The following is a 27,757-nucleotide window of genomic DNA, read 5'->3' on the forward strand; positions in this document are numbered from 1 at the left end:
AGCTGAACAAGATGGAACGGCTGAAGCAGGTATTGTTAACCTAGCTTAACTGTCTGGCTGCGTTTTCATGGTGAAATCAACCGTCATATACTTATCCTAAAATAGACTGATGTATTTGATACCGTCGTAAAGATGACACTATGCCTCAGTATAGCTTGTGGATATTCTCATTTATCCAGGTCAATTCCATTTTGTCCAGTTGCCTACGATTTAATTGTTCCCTCAGTATAGCTAGTTAAAAAAAAATTCAATTTGTAATTTCACTGTACAATGTTGATAGATAACATGGGCTGAAAACTAATTGTATTCATCTGTATATAATTTGCATGTGAACTTTATAGGAAAAACCAAATGCATTTGTCTTTATCATATAAGCTAAATAAATGGTTACATGTGAAGTGCTGTACTTAAAAATACAGTGTGTCTTAATAAGGATTTAACTGCACATTGTGCCGCTCTTGATTAAACAAGGCTTGTTAAAAAAGTTAAGATATAATGTTTGAATGTCATGTACAAACAAAAGTCACTAGTCCTTTGTGTTGTTTATTTCTATCTCACTATTTTTTGTCTGAACTCCAGATGGAGGATGACTCTATCTTCAATATGAGTCAGAAACCAGAAAAACCTTTCCCCCCACCATGGCCTAAGGATGAAGAACCTTCAGAGCTGTATAAAGTAAGAACATCAATCACTATCTTGTAAAAAAGGTCTTTACTGAGGTAATTTTGTTCAGATATTTCCCAAGTTTAACTCCCACATTAGCCTTCGTTCTACCGTACACCAGCTTAACATTCAAGTTGTTATTTTACCTCAGATAGTCTTGAGGCACAGTCTGTACCCACCGATCCTCCAGAGAGATTGTCGGACCCGAGCATCTCCCTTTAAGGAGCAGCGTCACTTTCGTACGCCCAGTGAGTCTATTGCAAATAACTACAGGCTCCACGCCCAGGACCTTAAGATTTCTAAACTCCGCAACAGACGACGCACTTCCCATCAGTCTTTGGCAAAAGCAGCAGGACATTGTATCCTTTCATGTTCCTCTTACATCAGATTCCAGTCAATGTGACTAAGGAAAGCCTATCTGAAACTGTCTGAGATTGCTGAGATGTTCTTTACTTTTTTAAATCTAATTATAATTTAAAATGTGAACACTGCTCTGGGAACTTCTCAAAATGGATTTTTGATCTTAATGAGGCTTTTAGCATCTACCCCACCTGGAAAGAGACAAGCAATTACACCAGGGAAAAGGTAATTGTGCCCTTAAAGGAACACATTTCAGCTGTAGCTGTCCTTCATGATGTTCTTTTTCATGAGGCACGTGATCTGATTTGCTCATGCATTCTCAGGGATACGTCCCCTCATGCTTCCCTCTCACCTCGGCCAGAGCCCCATTCAACAAACTTTGACGCTCTCAGCAGCCGGCCTATGAGTCCCACAGAGCAGCTGGACATCATGTACAGACAAGAGGAGAAGATGAGGGTCATGCAGGGAGAACCTACTGAGAGAGACCTGGAGGCAAGTATCAGTAATGAACATGTCAGTTGCTGACAAGAATTTTTTTGAGTCTTTTTTTCTAACGCATTGCTGTTCTTAACTTGTCGCACACAGAGGTATACATACTACTGCACCAAAGGTATCCCCACCTCTGCACTGGAGCCCCTGTCAGAGCAGCAGATGATGAACATCATGCGTCTGCTGCCTCCTAATGCTTTTGATGGTGGTAAAGACCTCCAGATTTTGAGGGAAAACCTGGAAGAAGAGGTCAAAGAAGCTTATTACCTCTGGCTTAAGAGGAGCATAGGTACTAAACAGTAAAGTGTCACTAATTCTTTAATGGCAGTATTGCTTTGTTTTGGCATTCTAAGCATACACCAGTATCATCTTAGGACTGATTTTATAGACTTTATTATTGTTGCATCATTAAACACAAGAAACTGTGATTCTTTCATTGATTCTTTCATGTACCATATGGGTTTGAAAAACTAGTTACTCTGGTTGGTGCATTATTGAACTAATATTTTCCTCTCTGGAGAGTTGACTGCTTTGTCCTGAAAATGAAATTTACTCAGTCTGTTTTATCTATTTTGTCTTCCATGTTGTTTCTTGTCAGTGGACTACATCCTAATGGACCCAGCTGAGCGCCAGAGACTGTCTATATCCAGCATCCCTAAGCCCTTTCCCAGGAGGGTGATCTGTGCGCCAGTGCCCTGGGAAACTACTTACAAGGAGGCCCGCATGTGGCAAAGCCAACATCTGTTTACTGTCAATCCCATTATGGTCCTACTGCAGAATGTCTGGTTAAGCCGGTATTAGTCTGAACATCTTCACTGTCCTTTATGTTTAAGTAAAATCTTTCTTTAGGTACAGAGGTGCTGTTTTGTGGAATTGTTCATCCTTCATGCTCTCTGTTTACTTGAAAAAAACATTGTAAAGAAATATTGGTATTTTCTTAATTAGGCTGTTTACTCTTTGACATCTGGAATAAGAAATCATTGTTATGTACATAGGTATAGATTTCAGGAGGGATGCAGGGGACACATCTCTCTCAGTATTTAGAACATATACATTTGTCCCACCCAATTAAAGCATGAAAGTCGCACAGCACTTTTGTTTTGAAAGAAATTAAGATATTTTTACCGTAAGTTGATGCAGAAAACACGCAAAAAAAGGTGCATAAAGGAAAGTATGTGTTTGACGCTCAAAATTTTCTGGTGGAGGACCCCTAGACCCCCTATTTCATATGTTGAAACAATCCTAAACTCTTGGTTATGGATATGCATGTTTTTCTATCTTGTTCTCTTTTTTTTCTGAAGTCTTTCAATCACCTATTATTTTTAGTCAGTGTAACTTACTTTATTTTGCCTTGAGTTTTTAGAAAAGGTCTTTATATAAGCTTTTAGCTTCCTACCTCTCTTGCACAAGCTCTTATTTACTTTGGATTAATGTGTATTGGAGATTATGTAGGAGAAAATTTGCTTGATATATTTGTGGGTGTCTTTGCATACATCTATCTTTTATAATAATTCAATTTTTAAAATCTTGTTTCAGCTTCTCATCCTTGAGATTTGTTCGAGTAGAGGACCTTTCCTCCACCAGCTTCCCCCTCCTGCCATCTGAGTTCGAAGACTTTGTCCAGAGACAGTGTGAAGCCACAAGAGATGAACTGGTCCAAAAGTGAGTGCTGCCAATTTCAGTGTCTTTCAGTGAGACCCTAATGCCATGTTCAGACTTAATTCTTGTAGTGGGTCCTCTCGGGGGCTTATAGGTTGACAGTATGTACACAATCAGGAGAGCTAATCCTGTTGTAGGCACAGTCTCGTGTTACCAGCTTGTCCACTTTGTGCGACCCATGTCAAGCTGCCTTTCAGTGGATTGCTTTACACACTGCCCCACTTCAGGATTCCATGGCTTCCTTTGTTGTATAGCCTGTTAGAACATGCCGCAGCTCTGAGGGGTAGCTGGCTGCATGACTTGAAATGTGAGCCATTGTAATTTGTCTATTTCCGTGTTCGTAATTTGCACCTGCATGGATACCATTATGTTGCAGTCTCCCATGCCGGATATGGACAATCCAGAGAACATTATGTGTTTCTATGGGGTAGTGCAAACCGCTGTAAGAACCAGGAAATAAAAATGCAGTAACTAGTGCAGTCAGTAGAGCTTTTATTCAGTAGACACCATATTGGTGAAATAGAATACTGTGCAGGAAGTGCTTCAGGTATTCTATTATGTCACACATGCTCTTGGTGTAACCAGAGTTATGTGACCAGTCCAGGCACATATTCCAATTGGATCTATGAATTTCAATTCAAATAAAAATCACCCACATTTTTAAAGCCTAAATAAACATTCCTGTAGTTCCTATATCCATGTAACTTGCAACACTGTTAATAAGTTTATTTATTATCAATATGACCTGTCACTTATTCTAATGCTTTTATATTAAAGGGTAATTTGGATTTTTTGAGTTGTGGTTGTATGGGGTATTTATCCATAGTCAGTGTATTACATACAGTAGATGTCAGTCGACACACCTCAAGTTTGGAGAAGCAGGCTGAAGTCCAACATTAAAGCTGAGCAATGTACTGCTGTGGATGGGGGTCAGAAACAGAATGTATTTCAGCCACCTAAAAAAATTAATATTAGTTTAAGTGTATGCTGTATTGAGAGTATTTTCTCTGCTTTACCTTTCCATCAGAAAGCCTATTCAATGGGAACGCCTTCAAAGGCTTCAGTTCCCCATCTATGCTCTCATCAAAGCCACCAGACTCCACTGACAAAAAATAGTACTTTTAGCACACACGAGAGCTGCTGGTCTACTGCTGCTTCGATCAGTTATTTACTTTGTGTTATTGTATGACTTTGGTGAATAATATGAACTAACCTTTTTAAATGCCAAAGTCACACAATAACACAAACATCATAACTGTATGAGGCAGCAGTAGATCAGCAGCGCCCATGTTCAATGATGTTAAATCATCAATCATTTTTTATTCAATGGAGTTTGGCTTCTGAGAGAGCAATATAACAGCTTGATTTTCCTGTGGTAAATCACCGTCTGACATTAAGATGAAGCAGTGAAAATACTCTCAGTGCAGCTCACACTAAACTGTTTTTTTTTTAGGTGGGACTTTAATTAGGTGGCTAAAATGTGTTTTGTTGCCGACCCCCATGACAGTCTTTTGCTTAGCTTCCATGTCGGACAACTTGGTTCTCCAAACTCAGGGCATGCCGACTGACATCTACCAGACTATGAATAATTACCAGAGACGATCCCACTTAAAAAACAAAAAACAGCTTTATTTATTTATTTATTTATTTATTTTAAAAAAAGGGCATTATCCCTTTAAATACAAACAAATAATTGAACTGAGCTCATTTAGACCATCTTCTTTCAGCTGGCTGCCTCAGTGTGTGACACTCTTTGACACCTTCAAGGACCTGTGGTTGCCCCTCATACCGAAGAGTATGCAGACGGTTCCAGTTCGTGTCCAGGAGTTCTTCAGCTGTGTGGCTGCTCTCATGTCATTGCAGCTCCGAACCTTGGTCACAGAGTCATTACAGGACCTGTTACATTTCTTCACTAAATACAAGGTTTGCACAGAAATTTTAGTTGTTCTGTTTTTTTCTTAACACATTGGAATTGTGTGACTGAAACACCTAAATCTTCTCCTACTTTTCACATCTTTTCACCTTTTCCTTGCTATATTCTGTGTTCTTCAGGACGGCAATGACTTTGGCGAGGTGTTTTATGAGATGAGGTGCATTCAGTCTCAGTTCCTGCTGGTGAAGCTACAAGTGGAGGAGCCTCACATTACCTTTAGTCCGAGCTTTCAGGATTGTTGGGAGCTCATCCACAGAGCCTTCATGGGAATCATCAAGAGTGCTGAGAAGCTCCCAAGGGTACAGTATCCCCTTCGCACTACAACTTTAAGATACATAGGATTCCTTTGACCTGTAGTAGTATTTATTAATCTAGACTGTTTTGATGTTAGTCTCCAAGTTTTGGAGATATCAGATGTAGAGATGCCTGCCTTCTCTGGACCATGAATAGATGCAAGCTTCCTTTTGTGCAGTGAGTCGGTTGTCAAGTGTAGTTTGGTAGAAAGCAAATTGTTCCTACATGAGACTCCTCACAATGAGGTATGGTTTTTTTTTAGAAACCAGGTCATGATCTTTGGAAAGAGACATCGCTATTGAGTTTTTCAAATGCATTTTTTTGGCATTTTGAGCACCACAAGCTGAATGCCGCCTAGTTCCTATCTGTATATATATTGGAGAGAAGGCAGACATCTCTCAGGCTGATATCTTCATCATCTGACAGCTCATACCAAAAATATCTAGATGGCTAAATAGCACTACAGGTAAGAGGAAACAAATTTTTGATTTGGGGTGAACTGGTCCTTTCATGATCTAGTATTTTACATTACACAATATACAGTGCTGTGTCTGTTTTCATACAACAAACATGTATGATTTGTGACTGATATGCTTTGGCCAGGTGGAATGTAACCTTTTTCCCAATGTCAAGAACTTGTACCTGCGCACCGTCAGTCCTGATGAGTCGCTGGTAACTGACCTAATCAACAAAGCCAAAGACATTTTCCACAAGAACACTGTGGGACCTAAAAAGTAATGACACATGAACTGAATTTATGCCTCTCAATTATTCTGATGCACCGGCAAGTGTAAATCAGCTGCTAATACTACATCTCATTCTTCAGGTATTTGAACGTTTATCAAAAATACAACAATCTACTGGACCATACAGCAAAGCAGGAGATCTCAGCTCTTCTCAAAGAGAGGCACTCGTTAGAGGGACTAAGAAAGGTAATTAAATCTTTCCTTCTTAAATCTACACTGAACGTTTCCTGTCTACTCGCTTTGCCAAAGTCCTCTTTCTGTTTCTCAATCTTCAGAAAATTGAAAACATTAACGACTTGTGGAAAGAGATTGCCTCACTGCGCATTTCAGCACCCCTGTCCATGTTCCGTCTATATGCCGGCAAACTGAATGATGACCTGTGTGACCGTGCTGAGAGACTGAAAGACAAGATCGTCATGTTTGAAGTAGTTGAGAATCGAGAGCTAAACAAGGGGTGAGGGGAAACTTTCTGCCTCTTTATTTAAACAGCAGAAAGTGTCTGATGAATTCATCATCTATTTATTTTCTTCATTAAGCTGAAACAGCAAATCAATTATATGTTTATACGAGTGAGTGTCAACCGCATGCTATTGCTCTTTTCTAGGATCTGTCAAAAGTATGAGGAGATTACTGAGATCATCAGAGGCACCCCAGAAACCACAAAGGAGTTGACGTCTCTCGACCAGTTCATTAAAAAGACCAGTGATGTGACCATTCACAAGCTGATAGATGAGATTGATGAGGCAAGATACCGCCTCAGCTTCCTCCTGGATTATGCCGCTCTACCCTGTATGTGAAATCTCTTGTGGTATTTGCAATTGCAGTAAAAAGAAGTAACTTGTAGTTTACACAAATAATACCATACCATGTTAGTTTTTAAATTTCTGTTATATTTTTTGCTTGACCTCAGCCCTGTCCTTATGTACAAATGTTGGAATAATATATCTTTTTTTTTTGTGGTCGTTTTTTCTTTCTTTCTCTAGCTGATGACTTGAGGCTGAACTCCAGCGTTTTCCAGTGGCCCAGTAAGATTGTGACTGAGATTGAAGGCAGCAAGATACGTCTGGACTTCATGAGAGTACAGGCTGAGGACCATCTCCAAACAAGGTTACTGAATAAACACTTTTCTCACCCTAGTCTGCATCTTTACTGTTCATTTTCTCACATCCCTTCAGAACCAACTGCTTTTCCTAGTTGTTGAGAAATATGTTAGTGTTCTCTGACACACTCAGCTAACTATAGTGTCTCTACAGCCAACAACTGAAATGATAACTGCTATATCCCCATTTGACTATCTCAGGATATTAGACTTTGAACAGAGGCTGCAGGATGTAGACAAGGACATACAGGCCTTTAAGTTGAAGAGAAAAATGGACATAGAGGAGATAAAGAACAATGTGGGAAATCTCACTCAAATCACTGCCAACCTGGAGGCTGCTGTCACTGAACTAGAGGTGAGAGATGTTTCTGATACCACAAATGGTTTTCTTTTTTAGTTGACAGCTTTGACCAACCAAAACTTAGATCTAGCTTCATCCTGAAAGTCATGTTTTAGATGGTACCTGCAAAGTGTTTATACCACTGTCATCTCTACAGGATATCAACTATGAGGAGACTTTACTGGAGAAGGTACAGAGCCAGTTCCCGGTGCTTCAAACTCTCATAGCTAACAAACAGCCATATGAACAGCTTTGGACTACAGCACTAAAGTTTAATAGGATGTCAGAAGAGTGGATGAATGGTAGGGGACTCACACTGGGGAAACTACAGCCATTTATAGGTTTCTCACAGCTACCATGTGACTGCATTTTGAAAGCTCAAAATGGCACAAATATCTAATAGCACATAGCAAGTGCATGCAGAATGCTCAGCTGTTTTCACATTGGTGTACTTCCTTTATCATTTAACCCTTAGGTCCTTTCCAACACCTGGATGCTGAGAAAATCTCTGATGAGCTGGGTTCCATGTGGAGGACCATGCATAACCTGGCCAAGTCTTTCTCTAAACTTCCTGGGCCTTGTCGTGTGGCCAGAAGCTTCGAAAGAATGATTGACGAGTTCAAGCAGCACATACCCATCCTGACGACCATCTGTAACCCCGGCATCAAAGACCGCCACTGGGAGATGGTCAGCTGAATTAATGTTTTTCTTTCATTAGATGTGATAGAAATCAGTATCAGATTCACTTTGTGAGGGCCAAGTGTACTGCGTCTTCTGTGATCCATGAAGCTGGTGTGAATAATTGAAGACACTTTTGTCTGTCTACAGATTAGCAGCATTGTGGGCTTTGCTGTCAAACCGAATGTGAGCAGCTCACTGATGAACATGTTGGACCTGGGGCTTTCCAAGTTCTCTGATAAGTAAGACACTTTATTGAAATTGCTCCATATTGAAATACATGCCAATTAATATACTGTACTGTGTATGGAGGGAACCATGGCTTGTGAAAAAAGTGACCCAGAGTTAAGGAAATATTCTCCATGATCACAAGGTGATGGGATTTTTTTTTGAAAATTTTTGTAACCTCTGCTTTAGGGTGGAAGAAGTTGGAGCGCTGGCCAGTAAGGAGTACTCTCTGGAAAAATCCATGGAGAAGATGCAAAGTGAATGGGCTGAGCTCCAGTTCTCTTTCACTCCATACAGAGATACAGTAAGATGACTTCTTTCCATCATAGTCCCTGATGTTCCATCAGTCCTTCCTCATCACATAATGTTGCCATCACTGTCTTCAAAGCTGTGGTAACATTTACTACAGTTAACTTTAAAGCTTTGGTAACTGTTCTGAAAACATCTTTTTGTCATATTTGCTGAAACTTTAACTTTGATAAACACCTGGCAGTAGCACATGAGACAATCTGTGAAAAAAATCAGATTCTTCTGCCTCCTTCTAGTGCTTCTAATGACATTTGTTTGTGACCTGGCTGCCATGTGGAACACAGTAAAGCCAAAATGAATCATTGTCCATCTTGCTGCAAGAAACGATCTCTTTTTACAGCTAAACGGTTTACTAAAATGTGTTTTTGAAAACATTTCAGGCGAGAAATAGGCAATGCAGTAAGTAAATCTTTATTCATATTTGATCAGTGCTGCCTAATCTGAAAGTTTGACTGCAGTTCACGATATGATTGACAGATGGGTTAGAGACTGCTCGGCTCTGATTGGTTGTTTTCTTTCAACCCCTGTGGATTCTTGCAGATGACATTAGGACCACTATGAGGAGGAGGAGGAACGTGATTATTACACATATTCTCTGTATCAAAATTATCGTTTATAAAAGTTACCTGATGTAACTTTAACTCAAATGGCCCATGATTTTTTTTTTGCAGAACCCTGACATCAACTTGTATTAAATATACTCAGTATTTTTTCACAGGGTACCAATATTGTATCAGCAGTGGATGACATCCAAGTGCTTCTTGATGACCATATTATTAAGACGCAGACCATCCGAGGTTCACCATTCATTAAGCCAATAGAAACTCAATGTAAGGTAAGACATGTCACCCTTGGTCCCCTTTAAACTTTAAAAAATGTATATGAAACTTAAAGAGCCAGCATACCTGACAGTAGTTTGTGTGGTTTTGGAAGTCTGTGTGTTCATCGCTGCCAACTAAAGCTGCAGAAGTAACTCTTGAGGTGGCCTGAGCAGATGGAAATATGAGCATAATTTCATGCCACAAGCAACTAAATTGCCTCAGCTGTGCCGCTGTACACCAGTGGATGTGACTTTGGCATAAAATTACCATAAAAGGCTGGGAACAACCTGTGTAAGGAATACAGGATAATAAACACAGTAATCTTATAAATCCAAGTCTTTATTTTGTGGACTGGCTTTTATGTGATTTTATTTAGACTGCCATTTTGAGTATTGTATCATTTATAGCCTGTTATTGAACTTTTTGTGAGTTTGCTTGTTTCTTGAGTATAGCGACACAATAATAGCTTGTTGTTCCTCTAATTGTGTAAATCTCACCATTACATCTCTACCTAGCAATGGGAGGACAAACTGCTGAGTATGCAGGACATCCTGGACTCCATGATAAAGTGTCAATCTACTTGGCTCTACCTTGAACCCATTTTCAGCTCTGAGGACATCATTGCCCAGATGCCTGAGGAGGGATCCAAGTTTGCCATTGTGGACAAGTACTGGAAGACCATCCTTGCTGAGATGGTGAGATCCTCTTGAAACACAACTTCCTGTTTTAGTTTGAAAAAACTGAATCTCATGCACTTTGCTTCACCTTGGCTTTTGTGTGATTTCACTTGTCCAGGTTAAGGATCCACGTGTTCTGGTGGCTACAGGGCAGCCAAACATGCTGGAACGGCTACAGGAGTCCAATGTTTTCCTGGATGACATCCAAAAAGGCCTCAGTACTTACCTGGAAAAGAAGAGGCTCTATTTCCCAAGGTTTCAACCATACATTATAAAAGTTGTATCTGCCAGGTGTAAGCCTGAAGAGGTTCATGTGTTACTCTTCAGGGACATTAAAAATGTACTTACCAAGGAGATAATTACTTTCACCTTGATTACAGAACATACGAATAACACACTGACACACTAACACAACTAACATTCTTTTTAATGATCTTGTCAAGTGTTTGTTTTGTCTCCCCTCTCCTCTGCTTAAATTGATCATATTCCTAGGTTCTTCTTCCTGTCTAACGACGAGCTGCTGGAAATCCTGTCACAAACCAAAGACCCACTGTGTGTGCAGCCCCACCTGAAGAAGTGCTTTGAGGGCATTGCCAAACTGGAGTTCACTGAGGACATGGAGATCGTCGGCATGATCAGCTCTGAGAAGGAGACAGTGACCTTCACAGAAAAGATTAATCCAGCTCAAGCCAAGGTATGCAACCAACAGGGTTTTTATGTTTATGTATCATACCTATATTATATCCTAATAGTTCTGTTATAGTTGATTCTATTTGGACATTACATGGTGAACATACAATATGAACTGGACTGTTCCCATACATTTTTTAGGGTATGGTAGAGAAATGGTTGCTGCAGGTGGAGAACCTAATGCTCAGGAGTGTTCAACAAGTCATCCATCGAGGAGTGATGCAGTACACGGAGGTATTTGGATATGACGTGACTTGACTTGAACTATACTGGGTCTGGGTTTCCTTTTATGAATGATGTGTGTGTGTGTGTGTGTGTGTGTGTGTGTGTGTTTTTAAATAAACCAGCCATTAGTTCTTTTGAGCAATATTAAAATTAATAAAAGGCGTTTGAATGATGTCAGTGTGTGAATTGCACATCTTCACCATTTATTAGTATAGTATAAGCAGTGAAAAAACTTGTCTCTACTGTGGGATATTTTATCTTTTTTTTTTTTTTTTTTTTTTTTTTTTGCTTTAGTTGCCCAGGAAGAAGTGGGTGTTGCAGTGGCCTGGCCAAGTTGTCATTTGTGCCTCCTCCATCTTTTGGACTACTGAAGTATCTGAAGCCATCCAGACCAACTCACTGCCTGTCAGTACATCCACCGCTCACCTCCACATAGAAAGAGATCTTCTAAGCCCAGAAGTTACATAATTACTGTGTAGTCTAACCTGTGGACTGATTTTCCATTCCACCCAAAGGCCTATGTGGAGAAGTGCAATGCTCAGATTGCTGACATTGTGGAGTTGGTGCGTGGGAAGCTGCCAGGAGGGGCAAGGATGACCCTTGGTGCTCTTACCGTTATAGATGTTCATGGTAATATGGCTGGTATTTTAAAGGGATAAAATATGATGTCTTGATTAAATCTAGCTTGCAGAAAATCTCATACTGTTTTCTCTCTCCTAGCTCGAGATGTTGTGGCAAAACTGGCAGAGGACCGCGTCTCCTCACTGAATGACTTTGCGTGGATTTCTCAGCTGCGTTACTTCTGGGAGGATGGAGATGTGATGCTGCGCATGATCACCACCTGCTTGAAATATGGCTATGAATATCTGGGCAATTCCCCCCGTCTTGTCATTACACCACTCACTGACCGTTGCTACAGGTAACCTGCAGGCTATTTGATCCCTTAATCTTGGCTTTGGATAAAGAACTGCAAAATACAGTGTTGTGGTAAAGATTAGATTCTGACATTCTGTAACTTCTAAAGTTAATTCAAATGCACAATATGTTGACTTCTTCTATTATATCATTTGGTCAAATGACTTTGTGCTGCACAAGGACTCTGATGGGGGCTTTGAAGTTGAACTTGGGGGGCGCTCCTGAGGGTCCTGCAGGAACTGGCAAGACTGAGACCACGAAAGATCTTGCGAAAGCTTTGGCTAAACAGGTACACCAATATGGTTTTAAGTAAAACACTGATTTGTGTGGAGTTTTGTTTTTTTATGCTGACATTAAAAGTGTTATTGGTTTCCAGTGTGTGGTGTTCAACTGCTCCGATGGTCTGGACTACAAGGCCATGAGTAAGTTCTTCAAAGGACTGGCTCAGTCTGGAGCTTGGGCCTGCTTTGATGAGTTCAATCGTATTGAGGTGAGCATAACTTTTGTTATACTGGCCAAAACTGTGTCTATCTTTTAAAGGTTCTGTTGCTAAATTCAGAGCATTAGTACAGCAGCAAACCACTATTTGCTTAGTAAAGACATAATAGTGTAACTGAGCAGAGAATTAAATCACGCTACCCCTCTGTGTGCTGTAATCTGAGCTTCTATGTGGATTGTTGTGATAAACCGGTTCGGCCACACCTACATTTTAGTTCAGGCTGTAGGTGTATATATGGATGGACATGTCCCTACCAGTGTTCTGGAAGGACAGAGTTGTCCCTACCAATATTGGAGCAAACTTGTTTGTATTATCCTCCTTTTAACAGTTCTGTACAATACAGGACAAATCGCATCTTGTAGCCATTTCAGGAAGGGACCATGCATTTCATTTTTCAATATTGGACAATCCTATTATGCCTCATCAAAAATGCTTTTAGTTAGTTTCAGGATTTCATCTCCAATGAAAAGAGGCGCACAGCCACTTCAACTTTGCCTCATCCACACAAATAATATCATATTAGCAAGTAGACAAAAGAATAGGTAGATTTATTCCTTGAAACATTATGACTTTATTCTCAGTTAACTTATTTCTCAACTTCTCAGAGAACACAGATTTGTGGGATATGTTTTGAATGTGCAGAAAGTTTTGAACATAAGCAGAAATCTTGTCGAGACACACATGAGCTATTAAAGTCCAGGGGTTTATTAATTAACTAATATGAAATTCATTTACCATTGATGGGAATAGGTTAAAAATGCATGTTTAAAAGGGTAACTTCCCCAAACAAAGGACAAAAAGAAGGATGGAAAAGTATAATTTCACACCTGTGTTGACTTATCAGGGATAACATTAAATGAGAATAGTAATAGAAAATTAATATTTGAAAACGACAGTTGTGTGTTTTGTATTGTTTTTTAATATGAATAAAGAGATGTCCTCCCTAAAATACAGCTTCACCAGAATGCAGGAAATAAAGTGTTTGATGTCCAAAATTTTCTGGAATAGAACACCCATTTTACCCATGACAGAAAAAACACATTACCTGTTTTGTATTGAGGCAATAAGATGGAAAACACACCTACTCTTGTGTTGTTTGTTTTCATGAGAATGTTATGCAGATAGTGAATGCAGAGAAACGCTACTTTACAGCGAACAGCTCCCACACCAGGTGAATATTTAGGCTGCAAAATGTAAATATGCAGGTCAGTTACAGTCGAGTTCAATATATTCACGTTATAAAATGTATATATTAATACAGATTATGCTAATGCTAATGACCTGATGATGATGATGATGAATTTTATGTATTGTTCTTTATCAGTCCTAATTAGTTCACGTATTTGTTTCCTTAACTTTACACTTCACAACTTTACATACTCAAGTTACTTACAATGTGTTTGTGTGTGTCGCAGGTGGAGGTGCTCTCTGTGGTGGCTCAGCAGATCCTCTGCATACAACAGGCCATTGCCAAGAATCTGAAGACCTTCATGTTTGAGGGGACAGAGCTGTCACTCAACCCGACTTGCTCTGTGTTCATCACCATGAACCCTGGTTATGCTGGCAGAGCTGAGCTCCCTGACAACCTAAAGGTTCAACACTGTAGCACTGTAGTCTTAAACATCTCTCTACAGAGCAGAATCTGATGATGATGATGATGATGATGAGGGAATGGGAAAAGTGTGAAGTATACTGGATGTATACCTGTCAATCATGTCTTGTAGGCTCTTTTCCGTACTGTGGCTATGATGGTGCCAGACTATGGCCTTATTGGAGAAATCTCACTGTACTCCATGGGCTTTCTTGAATCCCGCAGGTTTGTGTGAATGATGTCCCAGACAAAATATTGTTAGCAAGCATATTTTTTTCTGTTAGACTTAGCTCCTAGTTGGTTCAATCGTCAAGCCTCACACATTCCAATCTTACTCACAGTCTGGCCCAAAAGATCGTGGCCACGTACCGCTTGTGCTCCGAACAGCTGTCTTCCCAACACCACTATGACTACGGTATGCGAGCTGTGAAGTCTGTGCTGACTGCAGCAGGGAATCTAAAGCTGAATTATCCAGAGGAGAATGAAAGTGTGCTCTTGCTTAGAGCACTGATGGATGTCAACATGGCCAAGTTTCTAGCACAGGATGTGCCACTGTTTCAGGTGACGCATTTTGTACAAAATTTTACTTGGTGTTTGTTTGTATGCATCAGATGGTTTACTAGTTATTCAGTTAAATTTTCCCTCTGCTACTTGCAGGGTATCATCTCGGATTTATTCCCTGGAGTGGTCCTTCCAAAACCAGACTATGATACCCTCCTCAAGGCTCTTAATGACAACATTGCGAAGCTCAACCTCCAGTCTGTCCCATGGTTCATTGGCAAAATTATCCAGGTACCAAGGAGGAGTAATGCTTTGTCATACATAAGACTGATAAAAGTAGTTTGGCTAGTTGTTATAAATCCACATAAATGCACTTTAAATTTGATTTGTGATCATGTATAGGTGTATGAGATGATGTTGGTACGCCATGGCTTCATGATAATAGGAGACCCTTTAGGAGGAAAGACCTCTGCATACAAAGTTCTTGCCGCTGCCCTTGGAGACCTTTATGAAGGTAGGTTGGCCCTTAGCAAGCCTTTGACAAATACATGGTTCAGTTTTGAATTATTTACAGTTTTTACTCATAACAGTTTATTCTCTCTCATTCCTCTTTTTTAGGCAAGCTGATGGAGGAGTTTGCAGTGAATTACTGCATCATCAACCCCAAGGCCATCACCATGGGCCAGCTGTATGGCTGCTTTGATCCAGTCAGCCATGAGTGGTCTGATGGTGTGCTGGCCAACTCCTACAGGGATCAGGCTATCTCCACCTCAGAAAATAGACAGTGGATCATCTTTGATGGGCCCATTGATGCTGTCTGGATTGAGAACATGAATACTGTGCTGGATGACAACAAGAAGGTACTAGGGATGGGCAACACAAGCAAAAACACTATTTGAAAATCGTGGCAAGTATTTGACAATTTTTCGAATAATCCTCATTCTTCCTCATTGTAGTTTTGTTCTTACTGCTGTCAAAGTTTTTCATGAAGGATTTCCTGTAAAACCTCAATTGATAGCCTGGGCTCTTGTTTGCTTCAGTCACTGAACTCAACTGGTGTATATTTGGGACAGGCATCTATGTGGGACAGGCTTTTAATTCCTTACACACAAAACTCCTGCTTAGCAAAGATGGAAAATACTATCAAGTAGTTTATTTAAAGCAGTATGTACGTTACAAATTTAGGATATTGAATAATATAGGCTGTCATTTACGAATAATCACTTGATCTTGCTCCAAGAAAGATAAGAGAGAGAATTACTCTCATTTCGCATCACCCTGCATATAGACACAACACCTCTTTATCCTGTTCAAATAAAATTAATTGGATTAATTAGTATAAATATACCCTGATGGCACCAGACTTCAATATGATGTCATAAAGACGTTGTGTTCATTATATTTTAAATGTCTAATGATGTTACTATTTCACATTGTGTGGTCCTAACATTAGGACGTTTTGCAGATGTTGGTTTTTGCTCATACCTGATGACCAAAGGCGAAAACACACCATCAGCGAATGCCACATATCAAAAAATATGCCCCTATTTTTTTAATGTACAACCCCACACCAGCAGTGGCTAGACATGTGTTGGCGCTCCTGGATGTATCACCCTGCAGCAGTTTATGCCACTGTGCTATTTCCAGCCTTGCCGCCCCTGGAATTAAATGCATTTTTCCCTCACTCACTCTCTGCTTGTACATACCAGCTACCGTAGCAGCTCTTCTTCTCTGCTGCTTTGGCAGCTCAACTCCCCTCCTCACCATGGATGTATAAAGGAAAGAAAGTAACTTCTGTTTTTCCCCATCTCCTTTGTTTACCACGCTGGTAAAGCTCAATTAACTTTTTGGTGCTCATGATTTCAGTAAAATTAACTAAAGCATTGAATTGTTTAGAGTCTAACCAAGCTAAGGAAGTGTAGTATGCCCATAATGACAAACGTTTAAACATTTATATTTGTACGTGCAATGTAAGCAGCTTAGAACTAGCTCAAGCAGGTAGCTGACAACCTTGTGGGATTTAAGAGGTTTTATACATCCACTTCCATAAAAATGATTCTCAGCATCAAGGACAACTAGGCCCGGCATCTAATAGAAACCAGTGTTTATATGTCAAAATGTGTAGCCACACCCAGTTAGTAAAAGGGACTCAACGCTTAATTGCGACTCGGCTTTTAAATGAAGCTTTATGGTACCCTTGATTTACAGCCCTTAAAGAAGTCTCTGTCTCGTTCACTCTCTTCTCTGCCAGCTTTGTCTGATGAGTGGTGAGATCATCCAGATGAGTAGCAAGATGAGTCTGATCTTTGAACCTGCTGACTTGGAGCAAGCCTCTCCGGCTACTGTCAGTAGGTAAGCAACAAAGACAGAAGCTGCACCAGCAGCTAAGATATATAGAAAGCACATGCTTTGAAAATTTAGAAAAAGGTAGTATATTGCACTCATTTGAATGTAACCATCTGTCTGAAGGTGTGGTATGATCTACATGGAACCTCAGCAACTGGGCTGGTCTCCTCTCAGAGATTCCTACATGAACACACTGCCTGAAAGCCTGAGCACCAAACATAGAGAACTGGTGAGATGTCAAATTTGCATGTCTTAACTGACTCATCAGTGGCCACTTTTTGTTACTTTTATGTCCTTTAACATGTCAAATGTCTTATACCTGCATCTTTGATCTTTTGTCACACAGATAGCGGACCTGTTTGATTGGTTAGTTCAGCCCTGTCTAGACTTTATAGACAGCGAGTGTCACTTTGTGGTTCAAACATCTCCCATTCACTTGGCCTACAGTCTAATGAAGTTGTACACCTGCCTGATGGGTTAGTGAAAATGACATTTAATCCATAATTTATACATAATTATTTTTGTCCGTGTGTGTGTGTGTGTGTGTGTGTGTTAACATTCCTGCCTCTATCTAGATGAAATTTCTGCCTCAGGGGCCAGTGATACACAGATGTCCAGCCAGCAGATAGCCATGTGGCTGCAGTGTTTGTTCCTATTTGCCGTCGTATGGACTGTGGGTGGGACCATCACTGGGGACGGCCGTAAGAAGTTTGATGTCTTCTACCGCAATCTGATCATGGGCATGGACGATAAACACCCTCGGCCTAAGAGCATCAAACTCAAAAAGAACAACATCTTCCCTGAGAGAGGTCACAAAATGTTTTGACATATATAGTGTCAGTAGCAATCAAAAATCTGCCTTTTAACGTAATCAATGCATGATGTTGACTTTCTGTTTTGCAGGCACTGTCTATGACTACTACTTTCACAAGGATGGACAAGGACAGTGGAAAACATGGACTGATTTAATAACAACTGAAGAAAATGTCATTCCAGCTGCAGCCAAAGTTTGTGTGCTTATGTCACAGTGATTCACGCTGCTAAGGAAGCCACTGTGGATGTCCATGTTTGCTAAAACTCTGCTTTTCTTCACCAGGTGTCAGACCTTATTATCCCAACCATGGAAACAGCACGCCAGCTTTTTTTCCTGCATACCTACCTGGCACATGAAATACCCATGCTGTTTGTTGGGCCCACTGGCACTGGCAAATCTGTCATCAACAAAAGCTTCTTAGTAAAACTGCCTAAAGAGCATTACATTCCAAACTGTATCAACTTCTCAGCCCGAACCTCAGCGAACCAGACCCAAGACATCATCATGGCCAAGCTGGACCGTAGAAGGAAGGGCGTGTTTGGACCTCCTGTGGGAAAGAAGTATATCGTCTATGTTGGTAAAGATGGACACACATGATCCCATACTGTTGGGCTTAAAGTGGTTCATTGGTCATTCACTTCTCACATTCAAATTGATCTTTATTGTACTTCCATCTGCATAGATGATCTAAATATGCCAGCGAAGGAAATCTATGGAGCCCAACCCCCAATTGAGCTGCTGAGGCAGTGGATTGACCATCATCACTGGTATGACAAGAAGGACACCTCCAGACTGAACATAGTGGACATGCTGTTTATGTCTGCAATGGGGCCTCCTGGTGGTGGGAAAAATGACATTACAGGTATTTTTGAAATTATTATTTATTTGCCACTTGTAAATTTATTAAAGACAGTGACGATAAAGTTTTCTGCAACTGACAAAATGTTTGAAATTTTAGGCCGCTTCACCCGCCACTTGAATATCATCACAATTGATTCCTTTGATGATGAAACACTGACCAAGATATTCAGTTCCATTACTGACTGGCACTTCAGCAAGGGCTTTGATGCCTCTTTCTTCAGGTAGCTTGTCAAAATTCAAATGTCATACAGAGTAAGATGTACATAAATCATTTTTGTCAGAAAGACATACTGTATTTTGTCTTTTGCCCAAGGCTTGGCAAGATCTTGGTCCAGGCGACCATGGCAGTCTATAAGGATACCATGGTCAGCTTCCTCCCCACCCCATCTAAGTCCCACTACATCTTCAACCTGCGGGACTTTGCTCGAGTGATACAGGGTGTGCTTCTGGCTCCACATACCCACATGCAGGTAAGAGTGGAGACAATAGTAAAATGTTTAAATGGATTGTTCTCAATTGATGTATTTCTTCTTAATGTCTGTTGGCCACTTCTGCCAGGATGGAGACAAATTTATCCGCCTGTGGATCCATGAGGTCTGTCGTGTTTTCTATGACCGACTCATTGACAAGGAAGATAAGGAGACATTCTTTGGCATTGTCAAAGAGAGAACCTCAAACTTCTTTAAGCAGAGCTTGGAAAAGGTACAGATAATTTCATCAGAGTTGGATCGACAGACTTTCAGTTCTATCATTTTTGTGTTACCTCAGAAATTATAAACGAATATAACTGAAATTTTGTGGATAAAAAGCCTATTGGAAAAGGTCAGTTTAGCAGTATTAAGGGTTTTTGCTGTTAGACACCTTATGTCCTTCAAGAACTACTTCTGCATCTGTGTGCCAGTGGGAAAGTACAAATTTAAGGATTTCCAAGTCATTGAGGTATTAAAGAGTGCTGCAATCTAAATTCATACCATATAGCAGATAAAGAAAATGAAGGGAATGGAAAAAAGTAAAAAGTGATTTGATGGTGTATAAAAATTAAACAAGATAAAAACGCAACAAAACTAGAAAAGAAAATTTACACAGGAATTTATACAGTATAATTATGAAGAATATGCATAAGGATATGTGTACAGATAAGGATACTTTGATTTCGAAAGTCAGATCCAATAACAAACAAACTGTGAGTGAAGCTGCTCTTTTGTGTAGTGTTGTGCATTGTGGTCTGTATTTAATCCTAAATCTCCCCTATTGTTGGCTAGCTTCTGAGCCATCTCAGCCCAGATGGCAAGGTGGCAGACGAGAGCATCTGTAGCTTGTTCTTTGGTGACTATGCCAAGCCTGATTCTGATGATAAGGCCTATGATGAAATCACAGACTTGTGTGCCTTACAAGAAGTGATGGAGTTCTATTTGGATGACTACAACAACAGCACAAAGGCACCTATGTCCCTTGTAATGTTTAAATTTGCTATTGAGCACATTTCCCGCATCTGCCGTGTGCTAAAACAAGACAATGGTCACCTTCTACTCGTTGGAATTGGTGGTTCAGGCCGTCAGAGCGCCACTAAGCTGGGCACCTTCATCAACGATTACGTCCTGTTCCAGATTGAATTGACCAAAAACTACAGCATGTCAGACTGGCGTGATGACCTGAAGAAGATTATGCTTAAAGCAGGCATTGAGGGAAAGAGCCTCGTGTTCCTGTTCAGTGACAGCCAAATTAAGGATGAGGCCATGTTAGAAGACATCAACATGCTGCTCAACACTGGTGATGTACCTAACATATTTGCTGCTGATGAACGTGCTGACATCATAGAGAAAATGCAGGGAATTGCCCGGCTTGAAGGCAAAAAGATTGATGCCACTCCGCTCTCAATGTACAACTTCTTCATCAGTCGTGTGAAGGCTAATCTTCACATTGTGCTAGGTAGGTAGCTTTACGTGTCCTTTTTCTTTTTCAGTTGAAGATTTAGTGAGTAGTTGTAACTGGTAGTTATTGTGTTCAACAGCCATGAGTCCTATCGGCGATGCATTCAGGAACCGTCTTAGGATGTTCCCCTCCCTTATCAACTGCTGCACCATTGACTGGTTCCATGCATGGCCAAATGATGCTCTGGAGATGGTGGCCCACAAGTTCCTTGAGGATGTGGAAATAGACACTGATGTCAGACTGGAGTAAGGACATAAAAAGGATGCCAAAAAGTAGTACTTTTTCCAGCTGCTAAATAGTGGCATTGACTAAATTTGCATCTAGAACTGTGTAGTATGCCCACGTGTTTTTTTTTTTCTTTTTTCTTTATGTGATCTCAGCGTGGTAGAGATGTGCAAGACCTTCCAGACAAGTGTCAGAGAGATGTCTGAAAGGTACTTTTCCAGACTGAGGAGACACAACTATGTCACTCCCACCTCCTACCTTGAACTCATCCTCACCTTCAAGACTCTGCTCAATATCAAGAGGAATGAAGTGAATACTGCAAGGAACCGCTATATCATTGGTCTCCAGAAACTGGAGTTTGCTGCATCTCAGGTGTTAAACCCTGTCAAGCAAAGTGTTATAATATCTTTGACTAAATTAATGACACTGACACATCATCATACAACTTGATACTATGTCCACAGGTGTCAGTGATGCAGGAGGAGCTGACAGCCCTGCAGCCAGAGCTCATTCAGACCTCAGCTGAAACAGATAAGATGATGGCTAAGATAGAGGGAGAAACAGTAGAGGTGGACGCTAAGAAAGAGCTTGTGTCTGCTGATGAGAGAGTGGCTAATGAAGCAGCAGCTGCAGCCCAAGCCATTAAGGTATGTATTTCAGGAGCAGTTTTGAAAGTGCAAAAATGCCCTTAATGTATGTCGTGGTCAAAATTTTCTTTCTAAATATATCTGCCCATTGTTTTCAAGAAATTCAAAATTACACAGAAGGTATTTGCAGTATGTTGGTTTGCATACATTTATATAGACACAGATTGTTTGTCTTTCAGGATGAGTGTGAGGGAGACCTGGCAGAAGCAATGCCTGCACTGGAGGCTGCCCTGTCAGCCTTGGACACCCTAAAACCCTCTGACATTACAGTAGTAAAGTCTATGACAAACCCACCAGCTCTAGTCAAACTAGTCATGGAGTCCATATGTATCATGAAGGGCATCAAACCTGAGAGAAAACCTGACCCTAGTGGCTCAGGTAAGAGCTTTGAAAGAATTATTTTTAAATGGCATAATTCTCTCTAACTATTTCAAATTAATATGTTGCAGGTAAGATGATTGAGGATTTTTGGGGCCCCTCGAAAAAGCTCCTTGGAGACCTGAAGTTTTTGGAAAGCCTCAAAGCCTACGACAAAGACAACATTCCTGCCCCGCACATCAAGAAAATCAGAGATAAATTCATCAACAACCCCGACTTCCAGCCCTCTGTCATTAAAAATGTCTCCTCGGCTTGTGAGGGTCTCTGTAAATGGGTGCGAGCAATGGAAGTGTATGAGCGTGTCGCCAAGGTGGTAGCCCCCAAGAAGGAGAGACTGAAGCTGGCTGAGGATGAGCTGGCTGTACAGATGTCAATGTTGGCAGTGAAAAGAGCGGAGCTGAAAGAAGTGGAGGACAGACTACAGAGCCTGAATGATGACTTGGCAGCTAAGATTCACAAAAAGAAAGACCTGGAGGACAACATTGAATTGTGTTTTCAGAAGTTGAACAGGGCAGAGAAACTGATAGAAGGACTGGGTGGGGAGAAGGACAGGTGGACAGAAGCTGCCAGGCAACTAGAGATCAGGTATATCAAAATATACGTATTGTATATTAATATTAAGTAACTGTCATGATGTGTGGTGTTCCTGAAGTTTGATATTAATCAGATTGGTACTGTATTTGCTTTCTGCAGATATACCAACCTGACAGGTGACATACTCCTCTCTTCAGCAACTGTATCTTACCTCGGGGCATTTACAGTAGACTACCGTGTAGAGTGCAGCGAGCAGTGGCATATCCTGTGCCAGGAGAAGAAAATCCCCTGTTCGGATGACTTTACCCTCAGCCACACTCTGGGTAACCAGGTTGCCATCAGGGCGTGGCAGATTGCTGGACTGCCGGTGGACTCCTTCTCCACAGACAATGGTATCATTGTGTTTAATTCCCGCCGGTGGCCCCTAATGATCGACCCTCAAGGTCAAGCCAACAAGTGGATCAAGAACATGGAGAAAGCTAACAAACTTGCTGTCATCAAACTGTCTGATGCAAACTATGTGAGAATCTTGGAGAGCTGCGTCCAGTTTGGAACCCCAGTTCTTTTGGAGAACGTTGGAGAGGAACTTGATCCGGCACTTGAACCAGTGTTGCTAAAACAGACCTTCAAACAGCAGGGTGTTGAGTACATGAAAATAGGAGAGAATATTGTGGAATATTCTAAAGACTTTTTGTTTTACATGACCACTGGGCTGAGGAACCCTCACTACCTCCCAGAGGTGGCTGCCAAAGTCTGTCTGCTTAACTTCATGATCACGCCACAAGGCCTGCAGGACCAGCTTTTAGGGCTTGTAGCAGCCAAAGAGAAACCTGAGCTTGAAGAGAAGAAGAACCAGCTGATTCTGGAGAGTGCTGCCAACAACAAGCAACTGAAGGAAATTGAGGATAAGATCTTACAAGTGCTTTCCTCCTCTGAGGGGAACATCCTGGAGAATGAGACTGCCATTAAGATCTTGTCATCCTCCAAAATCCTTTCTGAGGAGATCTCAGAGAAGCAAAAAATTGCAAGTGTCACAGAGAAAGAGATTGATGATACTCGTATGGGTTACCGTCCTGTGGCTGAACACTCCTCCATTTTGTTTTTCTGTATCTCAGAATTGGCAAATATTGAGCCCATGTACCAGAACTCCCTGACCTGGTTCATCAACCTCTACCTGTATTCCATTGCCCAGAGCTTGAAGAGCGACAATGTGGCTGAAAGGATGAACAACATTCTTGAGCACTTTACCCTCAGCATCTACAACAATGTGTGCCGCTCGCTTTTTGAGAAGGATAAGCTGCTTTTCTCCCTGCTGCTTACTGTAGGCATCATGCAGGGTAAGGGCCAGGTAGATGACCAAGTCTGGCGCTTCCTTCTCACAGGTGGCATTGCTTTGGACAACCCATACCCCAACCCTGCTCCAGAGTGGCTGTCTGACAAATCTTGGTCTGAAATTGTCAGGGCGTCCAAGCTTCCAAACCTGGATGGTTTCTTTGAACATGTCCAAGACAACATATCCAAATGGAAGAAACTCTATGATTCAGGGAAGCCCCATAAGGATCAGTTACCTGACCAATGGAACACGTTGGAGGGGATGGACAGAGTGGTTGTAATCAGGTGCTTCAGACGGGATAAAATGGTTCCAGCAGTGCAGGATTTCATAGTGGACAACATGGGACAGGCTTACATTGAACCACCCACCTTTGACCTGGCAGGGAGTTACAAAGACTCCAACTGCTGCTCTCCACTCATCTTTGTGTTGTCACCAGGATCTGATCCAACTGCAGGTGATTAATCCAAAACTTGGTTCAGAAGTGTCATGTGGTTTTATGTTTGGACGCCAAAAGTCTTTACTAGAGTATTGCATTGTTTCCTAGGTCTGCTTAAATTTGCTGATGACCTGGAAATGGGGGGCAGTAAGACCCAAACCATTTCTCTCGGACAGGGACAAGGACCCATAGCAGCTCAGATGATTGAAAAAGCCATTAAAGAGGGCACCTGGGTGGTACTGCAGAACTGCCACCTGGCCACCAGCTGGATGCCCACCCTGGAGAAGATCTGTGAGGAAACCATCACACCAGAGGACACACACCCGAGCTTTAGGTAACAGAATCTACACAATGAGTTTAACTGAAACACATTCTTGCATGAGGAAGATGATAAAGCTAACAATCTTTTATTCTCTCCAGGTTGTGGTTAACCAGCTATCCCTCCGACAAGTTCCCAGTCAGTATCCTACAGAATGGACTGAAGATGACCAATGAGCCTCCAAAAGGAATAAGAGCCAACCTGTTGCGCTCCTACCTGAGTCACCCCATCTCTGACCCTGCCTTCTTTGGCAGCTCCAAGAAACAGGTCACTTGGCAGAAATTCCTGTTTGGTCTCTCCTTCTTCCATGCTCTGGTACAGGAGAGGAGGAACTTTGGACCTCTGGGTGAGAAATATAAACTGTAATTACCTACTGTTTGATCATTGTGTCATGTTTGTTTTTACCCTGGATCAATGCAATGTAAGATTTTCATGTTGATATTTGAAGCATTTTATGGTTTTTCAATTCATTTATTGTACCATTATTGTGATTGTAAAGCCCAGTTCAGACCAAAGTTTGACAATGAGACATGTTGTGTATCACCTCTATGCAACAACTCTGTACTTTCCAGCTTGTCAGGCTTATTTTGTGGCTGGATATGATTTGACCAGCAAGTGATACGATCAGCTGGTTGTATCTAATGTTGTATCTGTATTCTAAAATGGTTTCATCTTGTCGTGGATCATTGGTCTGAACTGGGCCTAACAACAATCAACTAACAACTGTTGCTGTTGTTTCTCTCAGGTTGGAATATTCCTTATGAGTTCAATGAGTCTGACCTGAGGATCAGTATGAGGCAGATCCAGATGTTTCTGGATGAGTATGATGAGATTCCACTGGAGGCCCTCACATACCTTACAGGTGAAAAGTCAATAGTTGTTTACTCAGCAGGCATCAGTTAACACCAATGAAACTGGCAGCAAGATGATTTTCTGAGTGAGTAGGCCACCCGTGAATCACGGGCTGATATAACCTGTTAGATACCCCAAAGGCCCTAAAAACCTTGGGCATGTGTTTGTTTTTTTTTTCTATTACAAATCAATCCCCCTCTCTCTTTGCATATACAGAGGTGTATACAGTAACAGTTTTAGTTCTATTTTTAATGATCCTCTCTTCTCAGGTGAGTGCAACTATGGTGGCAGAGTGACAGATGACAAAGACAGGCGTCTGCTGCTGTCGCTTCTGTCCATCTTCTACAGTAGGGAGCTGATAGAGCAGGAGCGCTACCACCTGTGTGAGGGAGATCTCTATTATGTCCCAGCTCATGGCCCCTATCAGGTACTGTCAGACCTCTGGTTAATTTCTAATTAAGGTCAAGTGTGTATGATTTAGTGGCATCTAGTTGCAGAACTGAAACTTCTCCCATGTGCCAAGCCTGTGGGAGAACTATTGTAGCCAAATCAAAAATGCAAATGTCCCTATCTAGAGCCAGTGTTTGGTTTGCACTGATGAGAACCTGGTCCATCTGTAGATTTTTAGAAATACTTTTCTAATAATGATTTTATTTATTCCAGACGTATGTTGACTACATTCGCCGTCTTCCAATTTGTGCCGATCCTTGTGTGTTTGGACTTCATAGCAACGCTGACATCACGAAGGATAACCAAGAGACAAATCAGCTCTTGGATAGAGTACTGCTGACCCTGCCCAGGGAGACGGGAGGCGGGGCTAAATCTGCTCAGGTTTGTCTGTTCTCAGAAGCCCTCAGACTTTCATTTTACACTCATGTTTATTCCCCTGAGGAAACACTACATGCAAACTTATTTTCTTATATGCAAACTTGATGTTTTATCCTCTATACTACTGTAGGAAATAGTGGATGAGCTTGCAGAGGACATCCTGTCTAAGCTGCCTGCAGACTTTGACATACAAATGGTGATGGATAAATACCCAGTCATGTATGAGGAGTCTATGAATACTGTCTTGAGGCAGGAAATCATCCGCTTTAACAGGTAATAACAACATTCATGTTGGAAATTGATTGATCAGTTTGTGCAAGACACACAATTAACACTTAATCACATCTGTCCCCCCTCTCGACAGACTGACTCATGTGGTGCGCATCAGCTTGGTAAACATCCGCAAAGCTTTGAAGGGTCAGATTGTTATGTCTGCCGAACTTGAGAATGTTTTCAACAGTATGCTGGTTGGCAAGGTGCCCACTATGTGGGCATCCAAGTCGTACCCCTCTCTGAAGCCACTGGGGAGCTATGTGACGGATCTCTTAGCCAGGCTGCAGTTCCTACAAGTAAGAATGAAGGTTTTCATGAATCACGCAGGCCCTAAGCGAATGTAAGATATTTGGAATATGACTTACAAAAAAGTTGAAGCATATACTCAGTAGTTCAAGTCCAACAGCATATATGTCAGGAAAATTGATTATGCATTTTAAATATAATTTTTGATATTCAAAACAAATCTATTACATTCTGATAATACTAAAACAACACTCACAGAGGGAATCAATTGCATTTTTTAAATTGACTACTACCTTTGCATATCTCAACAGGACTGGATAGATAACGGCCCACCTACAGTCTTCTGGCTCTCTGGCTTCTACTTCACCCAGTCTTTTCTTACTGGAGTGGCTCAGAATTTTGCCAGGAAGTACACCATCCCCATTGACTTCATTGGCTTTGAATTTGAGGCATGTTATTATTTTGCTAACATTTTCATTGTTTTTGTTCATATTCAGTCATAATAATTAAATATATTTACTGGATATTCATACGCTGGGTTGTATTCCAGGTAACCAAAGAGGAGACCCATATAGATGAGAAGCCAGAGGACGGGGCCTATGTCAAGGGTCTTTTCATGGAGGGCGCTCGCTGGGACAGAGAGAACATGGTCATTGGAGAGTCCCTCCCCAAGATCCTCTATGACTCTTTGCCCATCATTAAGCTGAAACCGGGAGAAATGGCCAAGTTTCTACATGAAAACATCTACGTTTGTCCTGTTTACAAAACCAGCGCCCGCAGAGGGACATTGTCCACCACTGGACACTCCACAAACTACGTTATGTCCATTGAACTGCCTTCTGACAAGTCACAGAAACACTGGATTAACCGTGGAGTGGCTTGCCTCTGCCAGCTGGACGACTGAGAACTGGCAGAAAAGCTGCTATTGATATGTATTTGCACTATACCCTACAATTTTATATTCTATATGGTTCTTTTGCTTCAGAATGGGTGGTGGGTTATTCCAAAAATGTATT

At 41.2% G+C, this 27,757-nt stretch overlaps 1 protein-coding gene across 1 annotated transcript; it reads left to right on the plus strand.

The window, feature by feature from the left end:
* Positions 1-27,757, plus strand: dnah3 (dynein axonemal heavy chain 3). The gene is made up of 62 exons (XM_049592202.1): positions 1-29; positions 580-675; positions 815-1,022; positions 1,203-1,248; positions 1,347-1,515; positions 1,609-1,801; positions 2,111-2,306; positions 3,049-3,174; positions 4,899-5,094; positions 5,224-5,403; positions 6,002-6,132; positions 6,225-6,330; positions 6,420-6,598; positions 6,749-6,933; positions 7,128-7,251; positions 7,445-7,598; positions 7,741-7,885; positions 8,059-8,270; positions 8,412-8,503; positions 8,679-8,793; positions 9,517-9,633; positions 10,135-10,314; positions 10,415-10,551; positions 10,789-10,990; positions 11,128-11,220; positions 11,506-11,616; positions 11,727-11,841; positions 11,932-12,130; positions 12,307-12,415; positions 12,503-12,616; positions 14,041-14,217; positions 14,350-14,441; positions 14,558-14,777; positions 14,874-15,008; positions 15,120-15,231; positions 15,336-15,577; positions 16,969-17,069; positions 17,187-17,292; positions 17,410-17,539; positions 17,639-17,872; positions 17,967-18,070; positions 18,160-18,454; positions 18,560-18,739; positions 18,836-18,959; positions 19,052-19,208; positions 19,297-19,440; positions 20,001-20,667; positions 20,750-20,915; positions 21,051-21,267; positions 21,360-21,542; positions 21,722-21,920; positions 21,992-22,505; positions 22,614-24,241; positions 24,332-24,557; positions 24,644-24,888; positions 25,288-25,404; positions 25,664-25,821; positions 26,058-26,225; positions 26,353-26,495; positions 26,587-26,791; positions 27,053-27,190; positions 27,292-27,757. Exons 1-62 carry the CDS (start codon positions 12-14, stop codon positions 27,643-27,645), a joined length of 12,129 nt encoding a protein of 4,042 aa, XP_049448159.1. The 5' UTR covers positions 1-11; the 3' UTR covers positions 27,646-27,757.

This window comes from Epinephelus fuscoguttatus, linkage group LG12 (assembly GCF_011397635.1).
Source record: "Epinephelus fuscoguttatus linkage group LG12, E.fuscoguttatus.final_Chr_v1".
NCBI classification, from domain to species: Eukaryota; Metazoa; Chordata; class Actinopteri; order Perciformes; family Serranidae; genus Epinephelus; species Epinephelus fuscoguttatus.